Here is a 17545-nt window from a genome sequence, read left to right as displayed (position 1 = left end):
CTCAAAATGACCACATTTTGATCAACACCTACTTTGACAGGGTCTCGACAGAAATGTAACATTTTAAGCTCCACTGTGGTAGTAGTGCTGCATGGCTACTGCAGTGAATCATATTGTATTTTACAGGAGTTGATGATGTTGTGTACACACCCTGCGCATTAAATGTTTGAACCCAGAAAATGTAAACTAACTATCTTTATGTTTGACATTAGTTCTGTTGTGACATTTGATTGAGAGCAGGTGTGCGAAGCTTTTGCTTTAGATCCTGGGTGGACTTTCTTGGCTGTCAGCCTTAAAAACGATCCACAAATAAAAACAAAGTACAGCCACTGAAATAATTGTGAGTTACTTTGGGGGGGGGATACTGTTTGAGGCTTTATTAAAAGGCACAATGAGAAGGATTTGTTCATTGTGGTATATGGAGAAAATACAAACAGAGGTCAGGGGTCGGCAACCTGAGGCTCCGGAGCCAATGTGGCTCTATAGGCCATTTGCTGTAACAACAAAATTATACATTTCTTGACATTTTAATGTTCATTTATCATTGGTATAGGCCCAAAGCAATTTGTATTCTTCAGTTGTAAAAATTTGTCGCTTATATACGACATTAAAAAATGTTTTCAATTACCCTAAAAAACCCAAAAACCCTAAATTTTGCCAACTTCGGCTAGTTTTGATTTGCTGCATTCTGACATCATATAAAGAAATGCTCATTATGAGCTATTAGTCATGTTGGTAGGCTAGTTTAGACTTAGTAGGCTGTTTTATCTTCATTGTAAGGCTGAAAATAAGGTTTGTGGCTCCATTCTGACATTTTCTCTATTATATTTGGACAATCATGGCTCTTTTGTTAGTAAAGTTTGCCTACCCCTGCTCTAGTTGGTCATGGGTGTTTTTGTGTAAATATACAGTTTTTAAGGAAAATCCTACACATTTTGCCTTCACGTAGTCTTCTGGATCATTTGTTTATTGCAATATCAACAATAACATCTTTGCTTTGAGAATTACGGCTCAAAGTTAATGAACATCATTACTGGTATTAAAGTATTTCCAGCATTTTATTTTTAGACTAAATTTTAAAAACAACATGGACCAAACTAAAATAAATCAGGTACACAAAAACATTTTTCCAAGGATGGTTTTCCTGACTAATTCGCAAATGTATCTTAGTCTGGAACCTCAGTTATATTTTTGATTTCAGTCTATTTATACAGACAAAAATGCCAAAAATGAATGGACACACAACCAATCAGAGCAACGACTGGTTGTGTGCAGAAGCGCTAAGTGACACATGCAAGATGGGATGGAGTTTGGTCCATTGTTAAGCAGGAAAAATGTCTTGCTTTAATAATTAGGGCCTTGGGGCAATCGCACCGAGCACTGGTCCCATACAGCAATAGCTGTACTGTTATACTGTGGATTTCTTCTTCTTCCTCTTCCGGACGCAATTTCGTCCCGCTACTAGTCCTACAACTTGAAGAGTTGCAGCACAAATTATATATCAAAACGTGCGGTTTGATCGGGATCGGTGTGCTATTACTTTTCTCTACAGAATACGAATTTTTCGCAACATAAGTCGCGAAAAACTGCCCAAAATTTTGCATTGAAATGAATGGGACGGCCGAAAGAAAATGAGCGAAAAAGAATAATTGGAGATTTTCAAACGTCTACTTCTCCGGCATAATTTCAGTTGGAGACTCCATTTAAACTTTAAACACTAGACACAAGTCTTGTGTATTGGTGTATTAATCCACGTTTCAATAGGTCATATAGTTTTTTATCAATCCCTGTTCAATGACCATGATCATTTTTGTAGAAATTCTGAGATTACAATGGGTGTGTATTGCACAGTAGCCCCCGTGGCCCTTTCAGAATTTCCCCAGAGGAAATTTTCTAGTTTAACTTGCCCTTTGTCACAGCATGATGGATGTTGATTTGTTCTTTAATTAAAAACCTGACAAGATTTCTATCAAGACAGTTCAGTTCAGGTATACATTTTAATAAATGATATGCACACATTGCAGTATAGAACCGTGAAGGAGGCAGCAATATCTCTGTTGTCCTGTTTGTAAAGAGCTTGTGTTAAATTAATTTTCAATGGGGCAGCTCGGTGTGGACCAGCTGATAATGGGAACCGCAGGAAGGACAGCGCTGGGCAGCTCCTTCATGAAGCCAGAACCACACAATAGCCGTGTTGTCTTCCTCACCTGCAGACAATTATATTATAGTCAACCTGGTTCCTACACATTCATACAGAATACTGGTCTTTAATGTACTTTTATCCACTTACAGAGACAGCCCACCAGCCTCTTGGTCCCAATGCATGGCACAATGTTGGGGTCTTCCTTGGTGCCAGCATAGGCTTGGGGCTTCAGGATACTGTAGTGATCCTGTAATGTGAATTTGAATAAAATGAGTGCATGTTATTTCAGCACAGTATAGCTTTGTGTACAGGTGCATCTCAATACATTAGAATATCATGGAAAAGTCTATTTCCAGTCAAATAGCCCCAACCAAGTATTGAGTGCATATAGTCTCTTGTTATATTCATTTTTTTGTGTTAAATGTGTTATTTCCACTTTTTGAATATAATTACTGACATAAACGTTTCTATGATATTCTTAATTTATTGAGATTCACCTGTACAGTCATGGAAAAAAAAATATTTGACCACCCTGGTTTTGTTAATGCCTGGTACAACTAAAGGTACATTTGTTTGGACAAATAACAAAAATAGCTCATAAGAGTTTAATTTTAGAGCTGATATCTAGCCATTTTCCATGGTTTTCTTGATAATGATTTGGGTTATTATTAAGATAACCATGGACAATGTCTAGATATCAGCTCTTAAATTAAACTCTTATGAGCTATTTTTGTTGTTATCATTATATTTGTCCAAACAAATGTACCTTTTAGTTGTACCAGGTATTAAAATGAATAGAATAGAAGAAAACAATGGTCTAATATTTTTTCCACGACTGTATATTTTAGCCTACCTGTCCCCTTTTCAAGCCTTGCAGTGCACGGCGCTCCAGTCCAGTAGCCTGCTCCTCATCTGTTGGTATTCCTGAAAAAAATGTAGAGGATAGGTTTATATATATTTTTAAAAAATGATTCAAAATCATCCAATGGTTGTGCTGTGAGCATATTACAGTCTACTTGAATGATAGTAAAACTGCACGTCGGCACGCCACCCCCACCAACCTGCTCCTGTCCCCTATCAGGATACTGGCATCAGACCAGAAGAGGTGGGTCTATCAAAGAAAGGCCTTTCCACGAGTGAAAGTCCAAATGACCTTCATTATTTTATATAAACATTGTAGTCGCATTAAGGTAGAAAACAGTGACATGTCTATAGCAAGCTCGTTGCACTTACAATAACATAAACAAGACATTTCATTACTGCGTATACATATTATTTGTCAAAATTCAGTGTTATTTACCCTCTATATAATAAAACAGTGTCAGGGAGCTAACGCCACACTGCAGTATTATAAAGCGTTTTAGCCACCAAGCTGCGCAAAAAATCAAAAATATCGCTTTAATGCTACCTGACCACGAGTCGACCTCCCATTAACTTTATTCATGACAGATGACAGGCAGACTTTCACTGCAGCCTGCGGGCCTGTCTCACCGTCTAAAGTCTGAACTAATAAATAATAATAAACACACTCCTACCTCCTGCGGACATAGCACGGGTTGACGGTCTAGCCACCACATTGCTCCTCAGCCGAATTGTTGTTGTACAGGCTCGAAGAAGAAGACGTCCCGCCATTCTCGTCTCACTTTCTGGTACCAAAATGACCTGAAATGCAGTCAGCTGGACTGAAATGACCCCGACGGCTGTGTGAGTGACAGCTGGTCCGACCAATGAGAGCAGGGCTGTGGCTGCGCGAACCAATCAGATTGAGTAAGCGCGACAGGTGGTAAATGTGATGGTAGAAGTTAATACAAGTTTTTTTTTTTTGTTTGTTTGTTGTTGTTTTGTTTTTTTTGTTTTTTGTTTTTTGTTTTTTGTTTTTTTTTTTTGGGGGGGGGGGGGGGGTTCATAGACATATATAAAAATAAATATAATTTTATTAACAATTCTACTTAAAAAAAAAACTTGTAAAAAAAAAAAGAAGGACAAAAAAGAAAAGAGGAGATCAAATTTACATGTGGTATTTACAAACTATACCAAAAGTCACATGCTAACAAAAAATACCCCTGAACTGATTCTAGTACAGAAATGCTCCTTTTTCAGAGGTTATACATAAACAAAAAATGAAATAAAATGCCTTCTTATTCATGGGAGAGTGCAAGAATGGCAGCTTTGGTACAACGTTGCCAAGTCAGACACCTGCCTTCCAGTAACTGGTGGGGTGCACCAAGCAGAATCACTCAGCTGGTCAGTTAACCTCTAAAATAGCATGCAGCAACCTCTCTGAACATAAATAGATATAAATATATATGACTCTGTCGCTGTGTGAGCACTGAGCATCTCACTCACTTTTTTCCATATGCACTACACAAAGGTTAAAGGTCAAGTGTGTGGTGGTGGCCACCTGATGAATGCATTGCTTGGGAGTATCTTCATAAGTCAGAGTTAAATCAAAGTATATTTATATAGCGCTTTTCATACATATAATGTAACACAAAGTGCTTTACAAAAAATAACAAGAAAAAACAGACAATAAAAATGACAAAACCCACATACACATCTGTACGTACACATACACATACATGCACACACACGCACATAAAAACTAAAATACTAAAAGACAGAAGGACAGGATGGAAACTAAAAGACAAATGGACAACAGGGCAGGATAGAAACTAAAAGACAACAGGTTCTGATTAAAAATAAAATACAACGGGAAAGAAAATACAAACGATGTGATGAACAACCAAATGAATAAAGATATAACTAAACAGGTGAATAAATAAATAGTAAAATAAATATTAAAGTAATCAGTTAAAAGCTAGACCAAACAGGTGAGTCTTGAGCCTCCTCCTGAGTCAGAATAAAAAAGAAAGGGCATGGGGCAGGTCAAATGGGATTCAATTACAGGAGAGAAGCAATGGTGAAATTCTAAACTTTCCTTTCTATGTATGGCTGAAAATTGTTTGAAGTTTCAGGAGTTAACTACACACAAATGGTAACAACAAAAAAGTAATTTAACTACTTGTCAGTGTGATATTATATCATTGAATTACAATAATACTGTATATGCAGAATAGTATGTTGTGCATGGTTAAAGTACAGGTCACTTTAAATGTGTAAATAAATCATACTTTATCAACCGATCACATTCTATAATTTGTGTTAAACCAAGATCTTCAAACTAATTGTAGGTAGAATATTTGCCTCTAAAATGAAATGGAATAAAGTCAAGTATAGAGTAGTACAAAATAAAATTCCTTGAGTGAAGAACCAATACTTCAAAATTATGCTGAAGTACAATATTTACAGTGAGTAACATTTTGTTACTTCCCCTCACTGTACACAAGACACAAGACCACAAAAACAAGCAAAAACAGACCGTGGAACTCTCACTATGGTGCTGTGTATGCTGTTTGATGTAGAGAAAACATATTTTGTGTGCTTAGTTGTACTGTCTGTTGAATGTAACAAAATACATGAGGAAGTTAAATAGAAAAGTGAGTTTAAAAACCGGAGAATTGACTGCAGTGATTGTTGGTCATTGTTTGTCTCCTCCAGCAGGAGGCGCTGCAGGGCATACAAACACAACTAGTTTCTGATGAAAACAATAAAAATCAGAAGCCGTTCTGAAGCTGTTGTAACATGTAAACACATTGCTGCTGATCGTGTGTGTTGTTGCAGAGTGTTTGAGTGTAAAAAGACTGGGTCCCGCTGTATTACTCAGGCTGCACTACAGCGTCTATTCACAGGCGCGATCCCACTACTGAGCGGCACGGGGGCTTTGACCTGCTCCGTCTCCGACCTGGGCCGGTGCACCCCTCCTTAGACGACCTGGTGGTCCCGGGCTCCCCCAGGAGCACCATATCGATACCGAACTTAGTGCGGACACCCGATCGGCATAGTCCGCTGCAGCTCAGAGCTCCTGAGCTCAAACGCTCCGCCAGCCTCAGCCTCCCGGTAACTTGGATTACAGGCGCGCGCCACCGCACCCGGCGAGAGACTCTTCATTCATGGAGGTTTTGTTGGTTAAAAACGTGACGTCATCAGGGGCACGAGGCGGCATCTAGCGACGAAAATAAAACCTGCAGCTGCAGAGCTGAAGACTGATCAGCAACAGACACTCCTTAACTTATGAGTGTAATAGAGTACCTGACGTTTACAATGAAGTCATAAGGATTAAAAAAAAAAAAACATCAGTTCACAATGAATGAAGGTGGGTCATTTTTGACATCGCATAATGCGGTGTTTTTCTGTAATTTCTGGCCGTATTTTGCTCGAACATGTATCAACGGGCTATAATTGGGCCATTTCTACCATTTTTAGGCATTTTAAAATTTGAGCATTTTTGACAAAAATCGATCTGCTATTATCACGGGGAGTTTTGAGGGGGTTATTTTTGGGCATCCCATGATATGGTGTTTTCCAACTATTTTTAGACAAACTATACCACTACATGTATCAACAGACTATAATAGACAATTTCGAGCCTTTTTTAGGCATTTTAAAATTTGAGAATTTTTGACAAAAATCCTCATATGACCTCATCCAGAGGACGGCTGCTGTGTTCCACATGTTTTTATTAAATTAACTTGTAAACTGTGTCAAACAGCAAACCTGTCTGATTTGTAGAAATCTGTGAAGGTCACTGACCTTTAGATTCTCAGTGATCCTGTTGTCATCCAGAAATTTAAATAGGCCTCATTAATGAAGTAACTGGTGCTCTGTCACATGTGTAAAATGAATTTGGAGACACAAATATTGATCCTGCTGCTCTTTATAGCTAAAATTCCAGAGCGTGTTTCCTTGAATAAATGAAATAGCTTTCTGTCCTGTCAAGTTTATTTTTACATGCATTTTTGCATGCACCATCTTACAATATTTACAGGTGAGACAGCGTTGTGTGCAGGGAAGTGCTCCATCTTCACCATATGTATATACTGAACACACTTTTTACTATTAACAGAACACATGTTAAGCCAGTAGTAAAGGCCTCAGTCTGTTGTTAGATTTAGATTTTGGTGTTGATGTTCTGCAGCTTTTTTTCAGCAGGATTAACAGTTCAGTGGAGAAGTTTTCCTGATGAATCAAGAGAAATAAAGCAAGTGTTACAGGACAGTGTTAACTATTTACAGTCCTGTCTGTTCTTGTCATCCTGGATGGTTTTATTTTCTCCATCAAGTTCTTTGAATGATTGAAAAAAACAACAACATAGGAGAAAGCCCAGTTAGTTTACTCCCAGTGCTGCTGCATTCATGTATTTTTTTTATGTCCTTTTATATACCTAGACTCATAGACGGATTACCGCATGGGCAAAGTGGGCGTGTGCCCAGGGCCCTAGAGCCAATAGGGGCCCTTGGCCTTCAGATTTTTTTTTATATATTTTTTTTTTGGTACAATTTAAAACGATATTGGAATGAATGTGGCTTTGAAAATGTTGTATGGTAATAAAATCAATTAAATGCTTTAGAAATTATAAGATTAAATCAGTAATGTGTGATGACACAATACGCTGGTCGCTGGGGTCAAAGGTGAAAAAAGTGCGTTTTTAAAATGGAGACGTGGGCGCTCAGTGGATCAGCAACGAAAACAGAGGAAAGAAATAGCTGAACTGGCTGAAACCACCAAACTGGTCAGAGAGTTGGACTGTGATTACTTCATCAAGGACTTTTCTTTTTGTTTGCGTGTTTAGGCAGGGGGCCGTGGTGTGTTTGTGTCCAGGGCCCGTGGTCATGATAATCCGTCTATGCCTAGACTCAGGCCAGCTGACAGTCTTGCCTGGGCCCAGGACGAGATTATCTTAGATGGGCCCCCCCGCGCCCAGATCTCTCCTTTTCTCTTGTTGTTCCTCTCCTCTCCTCTTTCTTTATAAACCATGACTAAATGTGCAGCTATTTACCCTGCAGATTATGAGTGTATATTTTGAAATAAGGGGCTAATTCCCATCTTTCAAGTATACTATCCCTGATTTACAAAAAGTTTTTTTGCAGATAGCCTATTTGTGCAATGAGCTTTATGTATCTATTTTATTCTTTAAAATAAATTAAATATTAATTAAAACATTGCAAGCAAAAACATTCTCTCCTGTTCCTCTCCTCTGCTCTTCCTCTCCTCTCCTTTCCTCTCCTCACATCTCTCTTTGACAAGAGACAATAATGGTTAAGATTAACAAACTACACATGCGCTGTTGCTAAATACACTCTTCATATGTATTGGAATTCTGACACTAGCAGGAAAATAACTGACTAAATAAATAAATAAACTATAAATGACTCTCTCTCTCTCCCTCCTCTCCTCCCGCATCACTCTCTCTGTCACCTGACAGCTGCTGGATCTCCCCTCTCTGTCTCATCCTCTCTGACGGAGCTACCAAACTTTGTTTCTGTCAAAGATAACGTGTTGCGTCAGGCTTTCATACAAGCTAATGGACGTTAACATTAGAGCGAGCTTGTTAGGTTACGTTACAAGGCTGTAAACATTGGCTGCGCTGTTTCTTACCACTAGTTCTTGACCACTAGTTCAAGGACAATTAGGAAGAAAACAAATAAAAAGCTTTTAACTCAAATAAATATTACATTTTTTTTCCACAAATAGGCCTATTTCATTTTATTTTTTTAATCATTCCATAATTTAATGAGGGCCCAGTTCTGGGCCCCCCCCTACCCTGGGCCCGGGACAGCAGACCCATTTGTCCCCCCCTATCGGCGGGCGTGCCTAGACTGCAACCAAATTGCCCAAATTGGGATAAATCAACTATACTTGACTTGACTTGACTTCAGTGCAGTGATTGACGGTAATGGCAGTGACTGATGGTCATTGCTCGTCTCCTCCAGCAGGAGGCGCTGCAGCACATACAAACACAACTAGTTTCTGATGAAAACAATAAAAATCAGAAGCCGTTCTGAAGCTGTTGTAACATGTAAACACATTGCTGTTGATCGTGTGTGTTGTTGAAGAGTGTTTGAGTGTAAAAAGACTGGGTCCCGCTGTATTACTCAGGCTGCACTACAGCGTCTATTCACAGGCGCGATCCCACTACTGAGCGGCACGGGGGCTTTGACCTGCTCCGTCTCCGACCTGGGCCGGTGCACCCCTCCTTAGACGACCTGGTGGTCCCGGGCTCCCCCAGGAGCACCATATCGATACCGAACTTAGTGCGGACACCCGATCGGCATAGTCCGCTGCAGCTCAGAGCTCCTGAGCTCAAACGCTCCGCCAGCCTCAGCCTCCCGGTAACTTGGATTACAGGCGCGCGCCACCGCACCCGGCGAGAGACTCTTCATTCATGGAGGTTTTCCTGTTTACGAACGTGACGTCACCAGGAAGCACGAGGCAGCATGTAGCGACGAAAATAAAACCTGCAGCTGCAGAGCAGAAGACTGATCAGTGTTTTTGATTCCTAAAACAATCCTTCACTTATGAAAAACTAATTTCATTGAGTTGTATCAAAGCTGTGTGCTGGAAACAAAAGAAATTTAAAATGCCAAAAAATGTTAGTGCATAATATGGCCAGAAATTAAAGAAAAAACACCATATTATGGGATGTCTAAAAATCACCCCCTCAAAAAAATTCATACTGTAAAATGTCATTTTTTGTCAAAAAAAGGTAACATTTTGAAAATGCCTAAAAATTATATAAACGGCCCAATTATAGTCTGTTGATACATGTTAGAGCAAAATAAGGCCAGAAATTACAGACAAACACCATATTACGGGATATCCAAAAAAAGACCCATCTACAGTCTGTACACATCCACACTGTCCTGAGAAAAGGCCTAATGAAGGAACCCACATGTGATGGTGAACCAGACTTCACTAAATTAACCAAAGTCTCAGATAAATCAGCATATTACAAGTCTGACAAGTTTAAAATATAGAAAATGTTAAAGGGCTTTATAAACCCCATCACACCTAAATTATAGTGTAATGTTGCATCTTTGTTAAAGAAATATTTGAGTAAAAGTAGGCCAAAACTAGACACTTTATATTGTTTAAATAAAGAAAATGTATATTCATAGTCATACACTTTTCATCTGCTTAACTTTTAGTGTCACATTATTTTATTTTGATATATAATGTCACCAGATATTGTTAGCTTCCTTTTGCCGACTCCGGTAAACCAGGGGGTTAACGTAAATGGATAAAACGCTATACAGTTTGAAGATATGAAGTTAGACTCTAGCACTCAATTCATTAGAAACACAACATGGTCATTCATATTAGTACTTAATGTGAAATTTCAATATGTGAATGTTTAAATGTGAATGCACTGGACAGCCCTGTGTTATGTTAAGCTCCTAGCAACATGATTGGACAAGGAGCGTTCCTGGGAGGAGTTTTGCGAGTGGTCAATTGAGGGGCTGTCAAGAATGTGCCAAACCAAAAAAAACCTAAAGCCATGTTGGCCAATCATTGAAAAAAGAAGACAATTGGCCAAGTGGATGTCTGACAAAGTAATTACTGGGATGCTACATGGCTGCATGGTGTATTAGCTTAGTATACACAGTATAGTGGAAGGGTAATTGTATATTTACATTTAAACATGCAAGAAATCCTGCTAGCAAGGATAAAACTATCGCAGCTGTGTTTAAAAAAACAGATCTGTGCAAAGGTGTCTTGGCCACTGGTTTTCAAACCTTTTGTGCCCACAGCACACCAAAGTACAAGCCGAAATCTCAAGACACACTTGTATTCATATCTGTGAAAAATGGTTTCTATAACACATGTTGTCGCTCTTATCATTCTGTGAATGGTTTTTTTTCTTCCCTTTGATGTGTAGCACTCCCAATAATCAGGGCTATCGACTAGGAGATGGAGTAGTCTGCCATTGGGTAAAAGTAGCCAGTTAGGGGGACTGGGCGCATGCAGACCCTGGACTTTCACCCAGAAGAACGGGGTTTGTGTTCCATGTGAAAATAAATGTAAATATGTGGTTTAAACATCACTTCCATGCCTCACAGTTTAACATAACTATGTTACTTCCAGTTAATATCGGTCGTCATGGGTTGGAGATCTTGTTGTTTAAGCAGGTGCAAGTGATGTCGACTGCGGTTAGAGGGACTGCTGGGATTTGAACCCAGGATCTCCTGTTTACAACAGGTGCTTTAACCAGCTAAGCTACAGCTCTTCCATCTAACTATTTTAGTGCATAAAGGTAAACAACCTGCGACTGCTTAACAACATTAACCACATTTTCACACGTGTGTATGTGTGTGTTTGTGTGTGTGTGTGTGTGTGTGTGTGTGTATGTGTGTGTGTATGTATGTATGTATGTGTGTGTGTATGTTGCATGGAGTGTTACTGAGCATGTATAGAGACACTTCAGACATGATTTTTCAGAAGACTTTTCAGCTGAATCTGCAAATCTAAAATAATCTAAAATAAGATGCAAAGCATTCTCTGTCCCCATGTCTCATGCATTTCTCAGATGGTTTGGATCCTGAGTCCTATTTTCCATGACAGAGCCTCATTCTGTCCGTGTGAGGTTTAGGATTTGTACTGGTGATTGTGTTAGAGGTCCAGGTCGAGTGTATTGTGATTTGAGTTGGTTTGAGTATGAGTTTCTGTTTAGAAAAAGGAGATTGATGCAAGCTGACGGAAAGTGTCTATAAGCATATCAATGCGGATGTGTGCTGGCCAGTGTGCGTGGCTCGTTTTTTTTGCCAGCGGTGTTTTGGTTCTATGTTCGGGCCAGTGGTTTAAGGGAATTGCAGATAGTCGTAAATAGCGCTGTGTGGCTTTTTGATTCTTGCTGTCTCTTTCTATCTGACTTCTGCACAGTCAGAAGTTTATTTCGGGCACTGGTCTCTGCTGTTTTTGTTGTCCAGTACTGACTGAGAACATGTTGTCTGAACAACATTTTACCCATCATCCTTTGCAGTGGGAGATTTGATGTCTTTAAGCTCCAAATGCAGTGTTTCATAAAGGAGCTGTTTCTATTCATAAAAAATTGTTGTCAAACGTAATCCTGATATCTGAACACCTTGTTGCAATAATGTTATGTCTTCTAAATTTCTGGCCAGTTCAACCAGCCCGTTCCAGGTTGAATTTTTTTTTTTCAATGAATGAATTGCCAAATTAATTCAGTGTTGGTTGTGGTCAAACTGGAGCACCCAGAGTAAACCCCTTGTTAAAAGCAAAAAGTAAGGAAGTTCGTTTTTTTAAGGAAATAACCAAATTATGTTGGTTGTGGTCAAACTGGAGCACCCAGAGTAAACCCCTTGTTAAAAGCAAAAAGTAAGGAAGTTCGTTTTTTTAAGGAAATAACCAAATTATGTTGGTTGTGGGCAAACTGGAGCACCCAGAGTAAACGCCCTGTTAAAAGCACTGTAAGGAATAAAGTTTTTTTAAAGGAAATAACCAAATTATATGTTGGTTGCGGGAGAAACTGGAGCACCCAGAGTAAACCCGGAGTAAAGGAATTAAGTTTTCATTCAGGTGGTAAGGGAAGTAATAAGGGTAAAGTTAAAAGTAAATCAAAGGAATGAATGAATTTAATTTTTAGGAATGATTGAAAAAAGTTGTTTGGTGTCAATCTGAATGTGTTAAATTTGTGCGCTTGTGTTTGTTTCTCCGAGGGAGCTAATACGTTCTGTGAGAATGACCCCACTCCTTCTTGTGTTTTCTTTCTCTGCTCTCATCGAGGTGCACTTCTCCTCTAGAGCCTTCTCATCCTTTGCTTTTTTCTCAAGCTTCAGGAGTTCTTTAAGAAGTGTCTCATTCTGCCGGCTCATGGCGTTTTTCTCATCTATCAGGGTCTTATAGAGCTTGGTCAGAACTTTTGTGCCTTTGAGTGACTCGCTGCGTTCCTGAACTTTACGTAGAAGAAGGATGTTTTCTTGGTTCAGGATGTCATTTTCTGACTTAATGGCATTATGTTTTTCCTCCCAAATTTGTTCTTTTGTGACCTTTTTCTCCAGGTCCTGCAGTTGTTTTTGCAGAGTGTTATTCTGTGAAGTAAGAACTTTTTTCTCTGCCTTCATTACTTTATACTGTGCCTTAAAAGTACTCAGAGCTACAAGCTTGTTGTTAAAACCATTGATCTTGTCAGTGGCCTCGCTGTTCTGTAGTTTCAAGGTGTCTGTCTGTTCCTTCAGCACGTTATACTTGGACTCCCAATCTTCTTCTTGCTGAAACCTATTGAAGGCTTCAGAATGGGTCTCGCTCAGGACTCTGTTTTCTACCAGTAGGGATTTTTCTTCAACTTCCAGATCAGCAAGTTTTTCCTTAAAATTTTGTCTGATCTGGAGCTGTTTATTGGCATCCTGGATCTGCTTGTTGAAATCAATGTTCTGTTTCTCCAAGTCGTCCTTGTGGGCCGAAGTTTCTTGGAACTTGTCTTCCCACACCTTTAAACTGTCCGATTTTTGTTTGAGATCTCGGAGTTCCTGCTGCAGAGCCTCATTTTGACCCCTCCTTTCTTCATTTGACACTCGAAGTTCGTTGGTCATTTTCTGCAGCGTTTCTCCATGCTGAACCTGTTTGTGCATCTCCTGAATCTCATGTTGCAAAGCATTGTTCTCGTGGCTAATAACCTCGCTCTCTGCTTTTGCAACTGTGTAGGATTCTTCCAAAGCTTTGAAATTCTCCAACCTTTTCTTGAGCTGCACAATTTTCTTTTGGAAGAGTTGGTTTTGATGGCTCACCTTTTCGTTAGATTCTCGCATCCCCTCGTTCATTTCCTTCAAAGCCTTTTCGTCCCCAAGTTCTTTCTCTAGCTCCTGAATCTCATGTTGCAAAACATTGTTCTCGTGGCTAATAACCTCGCTCTCTGCTTTTGCAACTGTGTAGGATTCTTCCAAAGCTTTGAAATTCTCCAGCCTTTCCTTGAGCTGCACAATTTCATTTTGGAAGAGTTGGTTTTGATGGCTCACCTTTTCGTTAGATGCTTGCATTGACTCGTTCATTTCCTTCAAAGCCTTTTCGTTCTCAAGTTCTTTCTCTAGGTCCTGAATCTCATGTTGCAAAGCATCGTTCTCGTGGCTAATAACCTCGGTCTCTGCTTTTGCAAACGTGTAGGATTCTTCCAAAGCTTTGAAGTTCTCCAGCCTTTCCTTGAGCTGCACAATTTCATTTTGGAAGAGTTGGTTTTGATGGATCACCTCTTCGTTACATGCTTGCATCGTCTCATTCTTTTCCTTCAAAGCCTTTTCGTTTTTAAGTTCTTTCTCTAAGCCTTGAACCTCCTGTAGCAAATTATAGTACTTCTGGCTAACAACCATTTTCTCTGCTTTTACGACACGGTACGATTCTTCTAAAGCTTTGACATTCTTTTGCCTTTCCCTGAGCTGCAGGAGTTCTTCTTGAAGTGTCTCGTGTTCCTTGACCTTTTCATCTCTTTCCTTTGTGATCAAAACGTTTACATCCCGCAGACTTTGTTCATTTCGAAGGTCTGCTTTTATCTTGCCAATCTCATATCGCAAAGCTGTATTGAGCTCTGTTACATTGTACATTTCAGCTTTTACAGCGGTGTTTAATTTTTGCCCAGACAGGAAATTTTGATGCATTTCCCTGAGCTGCAGGAGAGATTCTTGCATGTCGTTGTTCTGCTGTTTCTTTGCATCACAGTCTTCAAGGTCAGCTTCCGACACAAAAGCTCTGTTTCCTTGGAGTTCCTTCTGCAGGAAATGAATTTCGTTCTGGAGTTTTTCTTGGAGTTTTTGGAGATCATCACACTCTGCAGTCTTTCTTTCCATTTTGGCCGATTTCCTCTGGAGTTTCTCACACTTTTCGCGAAGAGCATGTATTTCTTGGGCCATTTGATCATTCTTTTCCTGTGTCGCTTTGTGAGCTGCTCTTACAGTTTTGTAATTTTTGACCTTGTCAGTGAGCGCCCTAACTTCGTTTTGAAGGGAGGCACACTCTTTCTCTGCAGCTTTCCCCTCTGCCCTCTTTCTGTAGAGGTTTTCCCCCAAATCCCCTCCCAAGGTGTTAAACTGCCTCTGGTGCTGTTGGATTTGGTGGCGCAGGGTCTTGAGCTGCTCATTGATGGTCTGCATGCTCTCACTCATCTCGTTTGTGGTGCTAGCCATGTCTTGTCTGTTCCTGGTAGATCTTCAAGATGTCTTTATCCGAGCGATCGGTGGGAAAGACAGGTTTTTGGAAGCAACGTGTGTTTTTGTGTTGGTGAAAGCTTGTTGTGACAAATACTTTCACTTTGTTTAACACAGAAACACAGAACCAGGGTGTAAAATCAGTGTGTTTATTTTCAGACAATAACCAACTGAGTACGGAAGTTTCTATGTGTATAAGTCAATTGAAAATAGCTCAGGTCTGGAATTCATCAGAATTGGAGTCCTATTAACAGACTTAAAAAGCAAGAACATGTGATATCACTGTGACATCACAATGATAAATACATCAAAGCAAAGAACGTGTGACATCACTGTGACATCACAATGTTGACGAATGCATCATGTCACATGTGACATCAACCCAGTTAGCAATGTATTGAATTGTTGTCATAGCAACAGTCAAACCAGTTGCATTATGGGTAATATAGACAAAAGAGGGGTTTTATGGTTCTATTCTTTGTATATTTTAATTGTCCAATCACAATTCTGGTAACTGTTGCCATAGCAACAGGGAACCCAGTTGCATTATGGGTAACATATGCAAAGAAAGGATTCTATTTATATTTGAATTGAAATATAAAAAAATGAGAGTATGATGTTGAATAAAAATTATGTTTTATATATATGGTTATAAAATTAGCATGCTTTTTAAAAAATGCCCTTGTAAAGACCATTGTTGGCTATTTAAAAAAAAAAACTTGTCCTAGATTTCCTAATACTAGAGGAAGGTTACTTTTTTGGGGACTATATTCAGAGAATTTGGTGCTCTACCTGAGGGCTGTAACTACCAACTTTTTAAATAGTCGAATAGTCATCAATTATTGAAATGAGTCGACTAATCAAATATTTAATTGCAAAATGACTCAATGGCTGTTAGCTATCGAGCTTTTAAATTTAGTTGGAGGTTCTTTTAAGCGTGCTTAACGTGAGAGCAGGATGTTTTTAACCCTCTGATGGCAAACTAAACAACACACACATTGTGCATGTGTTCTTGGTTATTGCATGTTTCTGTAATAATGTATACATACAAGTACAGTACAATACAAAATATTTTTCTTCAGGTGAAAAGAAGTGTTAAAAAGTACTTTTTTCTTTAAATATTATGACTCTTAATATTTTGTCATTGAAAATTAAAAAAAATCATAAAAAAGTGTGTTTAATTTTTCTGAAATATGAAGCATGCTCAAAGTATTCCTGAGAGTGATATATTCTTGATTCAGTTTGTTGCCTGAAGGATTAAAAATGGGCCTTTGTCAATATATTGGTACAGGTGCTCTAAAGACACATATATAATATATAATAAATGTGGATAATTTTATGTACACTCCTCCCTGTTTGTGTGATAACACACACACACACACACACACACACACACACACACAATGTGAATACTGGGATGGTCAGCGTGTATCCACACTAAGTGCTCACAGCTGAATCTCGGCATGAAACAGTGTTGTTCTTGACTCGTGGCGTCCTGAAGATTAACATCGTCCCTTCAGTCGACAGACAAGTCGTAGAGATTGATGGCTGTTTTCCTTGTGGCTCGCTGTGTTTTCAAGACCCTCGTGTTGTTTCTTAAAGGACTGATGGAGCCGAGTGGCTGGCTGGCTGCTCTGTGGGGCTTTGTGTGTGTGTGTGTGTGTGTGTGTGTGTGTGTGTGTGTGTGTGTGTGTGAGTGTATCTGAGAGAGAGAGAAATGAAGAGTGACATACAGTAAGACAGTGGCAGGCAAAGTCTGTGAGCAGTGGATGTCTGCGGTCACCAACTCTCACAAACTCTTCTGTGAGGACAGATATCGCTATAGTGTGTGTGTGTGTGTGTGTGTGTGTGTGTGTTTACAATTATTTTCATACTATTATAATAATGAGGAAATTGAATTGTAAATGTTATCATGCTTCAAACTTTACTTTTGTCATGTTTCAATTGATAATCACATGATTCTATCGACTGGGATCCTTGTGAGAAATATTTATCATTTTATTATATTGATTACCAGTTGATTTGTCAGTCACTTTTGATGGATTACTGTTCAGTCTATAAAATGTGAAAAACAGTTCAGAAAGCAAAAGGTGACTCTGTGAAACGGCTTGTTTCGTCAAAGAAATTAAATTCACACTGACGTAAAGCAGTAAATTTGCACATTTGAGAAGCTGGAAGTATCAACTAGGTTATTTGGCATTTTTTCTGAACAATTAATAATTTATTAGAATTGCCTATAATTCATTTTCTGGTAGTGCATCGGTTGGCTATCACTTCATGTGAGTGACCAATTATTTCTTTCAGTTTACACTCAGTTTATGGTGATCGATGTACAAATGTAGCGTTGGCATGT

General features: G+C 39.1%; 2 protein-coding genes across 2 annotated transcripts; both read right to left on the bottom strand.

Moving 5' to 3' along the window:
• Positions 1-1978: 1978 nt before the first annotated feature.
• LOC131993293 (cytochrome c oxidase subunit 5B, mitochondrial) lies at positions 1979-3833 on the bottom strand. The gene is made up of 4 exons (XM_059359128.1): positions 3679-3833; positions 2997-3067; positions 2291-2390; positions 1979-2207 (listed from the first exon to the last, which is right to left on the bottom strand). The coding sequence occupies exons 1-4, from the start codon at positions 3773-3775 to the stop codon at positions 2095-2097; spliced, it is 381 nt and encodes a 126-aa protein (XP_059215111.1). The 5' UTR covers positions 3776-3833; the 3' UTR covers positions 1979-2094.
• A 7599-nt stretch (positions 3834-11432) lies between these two features.
• On the bottom strand, positions 11433-15414 carry LOC131993586 (girdin-like). Its single transcript, XM_059359555.1, has one exon. It carries the CDS (start codon positions 15169-15171, stop codon positions 12685-12687), a length of 2487 nt encoding a protein of 828 aa, XP_059215538.1. The 5' UTR covers positions 15172-15414; the 3' UTR covers positions 11433-12684.
• Between the last annotated feature and the right edge of the window lie 2131 nt (positions 15415-17545).

The sequence above is a fragment of the Centropristis striata genome, chromosome 20, assembly GCF_030273125.1.
Source record: "Centropristis striata isolate RG_2023a ecotype Rhode Island chromosome 20, C.striata_1.0, whole genome shotgun sequence".
NCBI classification, from domain to species: Eukaryota; Metazoa; Chordata; class Actinopteri; order Perciformes; family Serranidae; genus Centropristis; species Centropristis striata.
Note: the sequence above shows the minus strand (reverse complement) of the source record. Positions and strands in the feature narration are given on the sequence as shown.

Coding starts and splice junctions, on each gene's coding strand:
- LOC131993293 (XM_059359128.1), bottom strand. CDS start 3,775: ATGGCGGGACGTCTTCTTCTTCGAGCCTGTACAACAACAATTCGGCTG. Junction 3,068..3,678: donor CCGTGCTATGTCCGCAGGAG/GTAGGAGTGTGT, acceptor CATTTTTTTCAG/GAATACCAACAGATGAGGAG. Junction 2,391..2,996: donor AAGGCTTGAAAAGGGGACAG/GTAGGCTAAAAT, acceptor TTCACATTACAG/GATCACTACAGTATCCTGAA.
- LOC131993586 (XM_059359555.1), bottom strand. CDS start 15,171: ATGGCTAGCACCACAAACGAGATGAGTGAGAGCATGCAGACCATCAAT.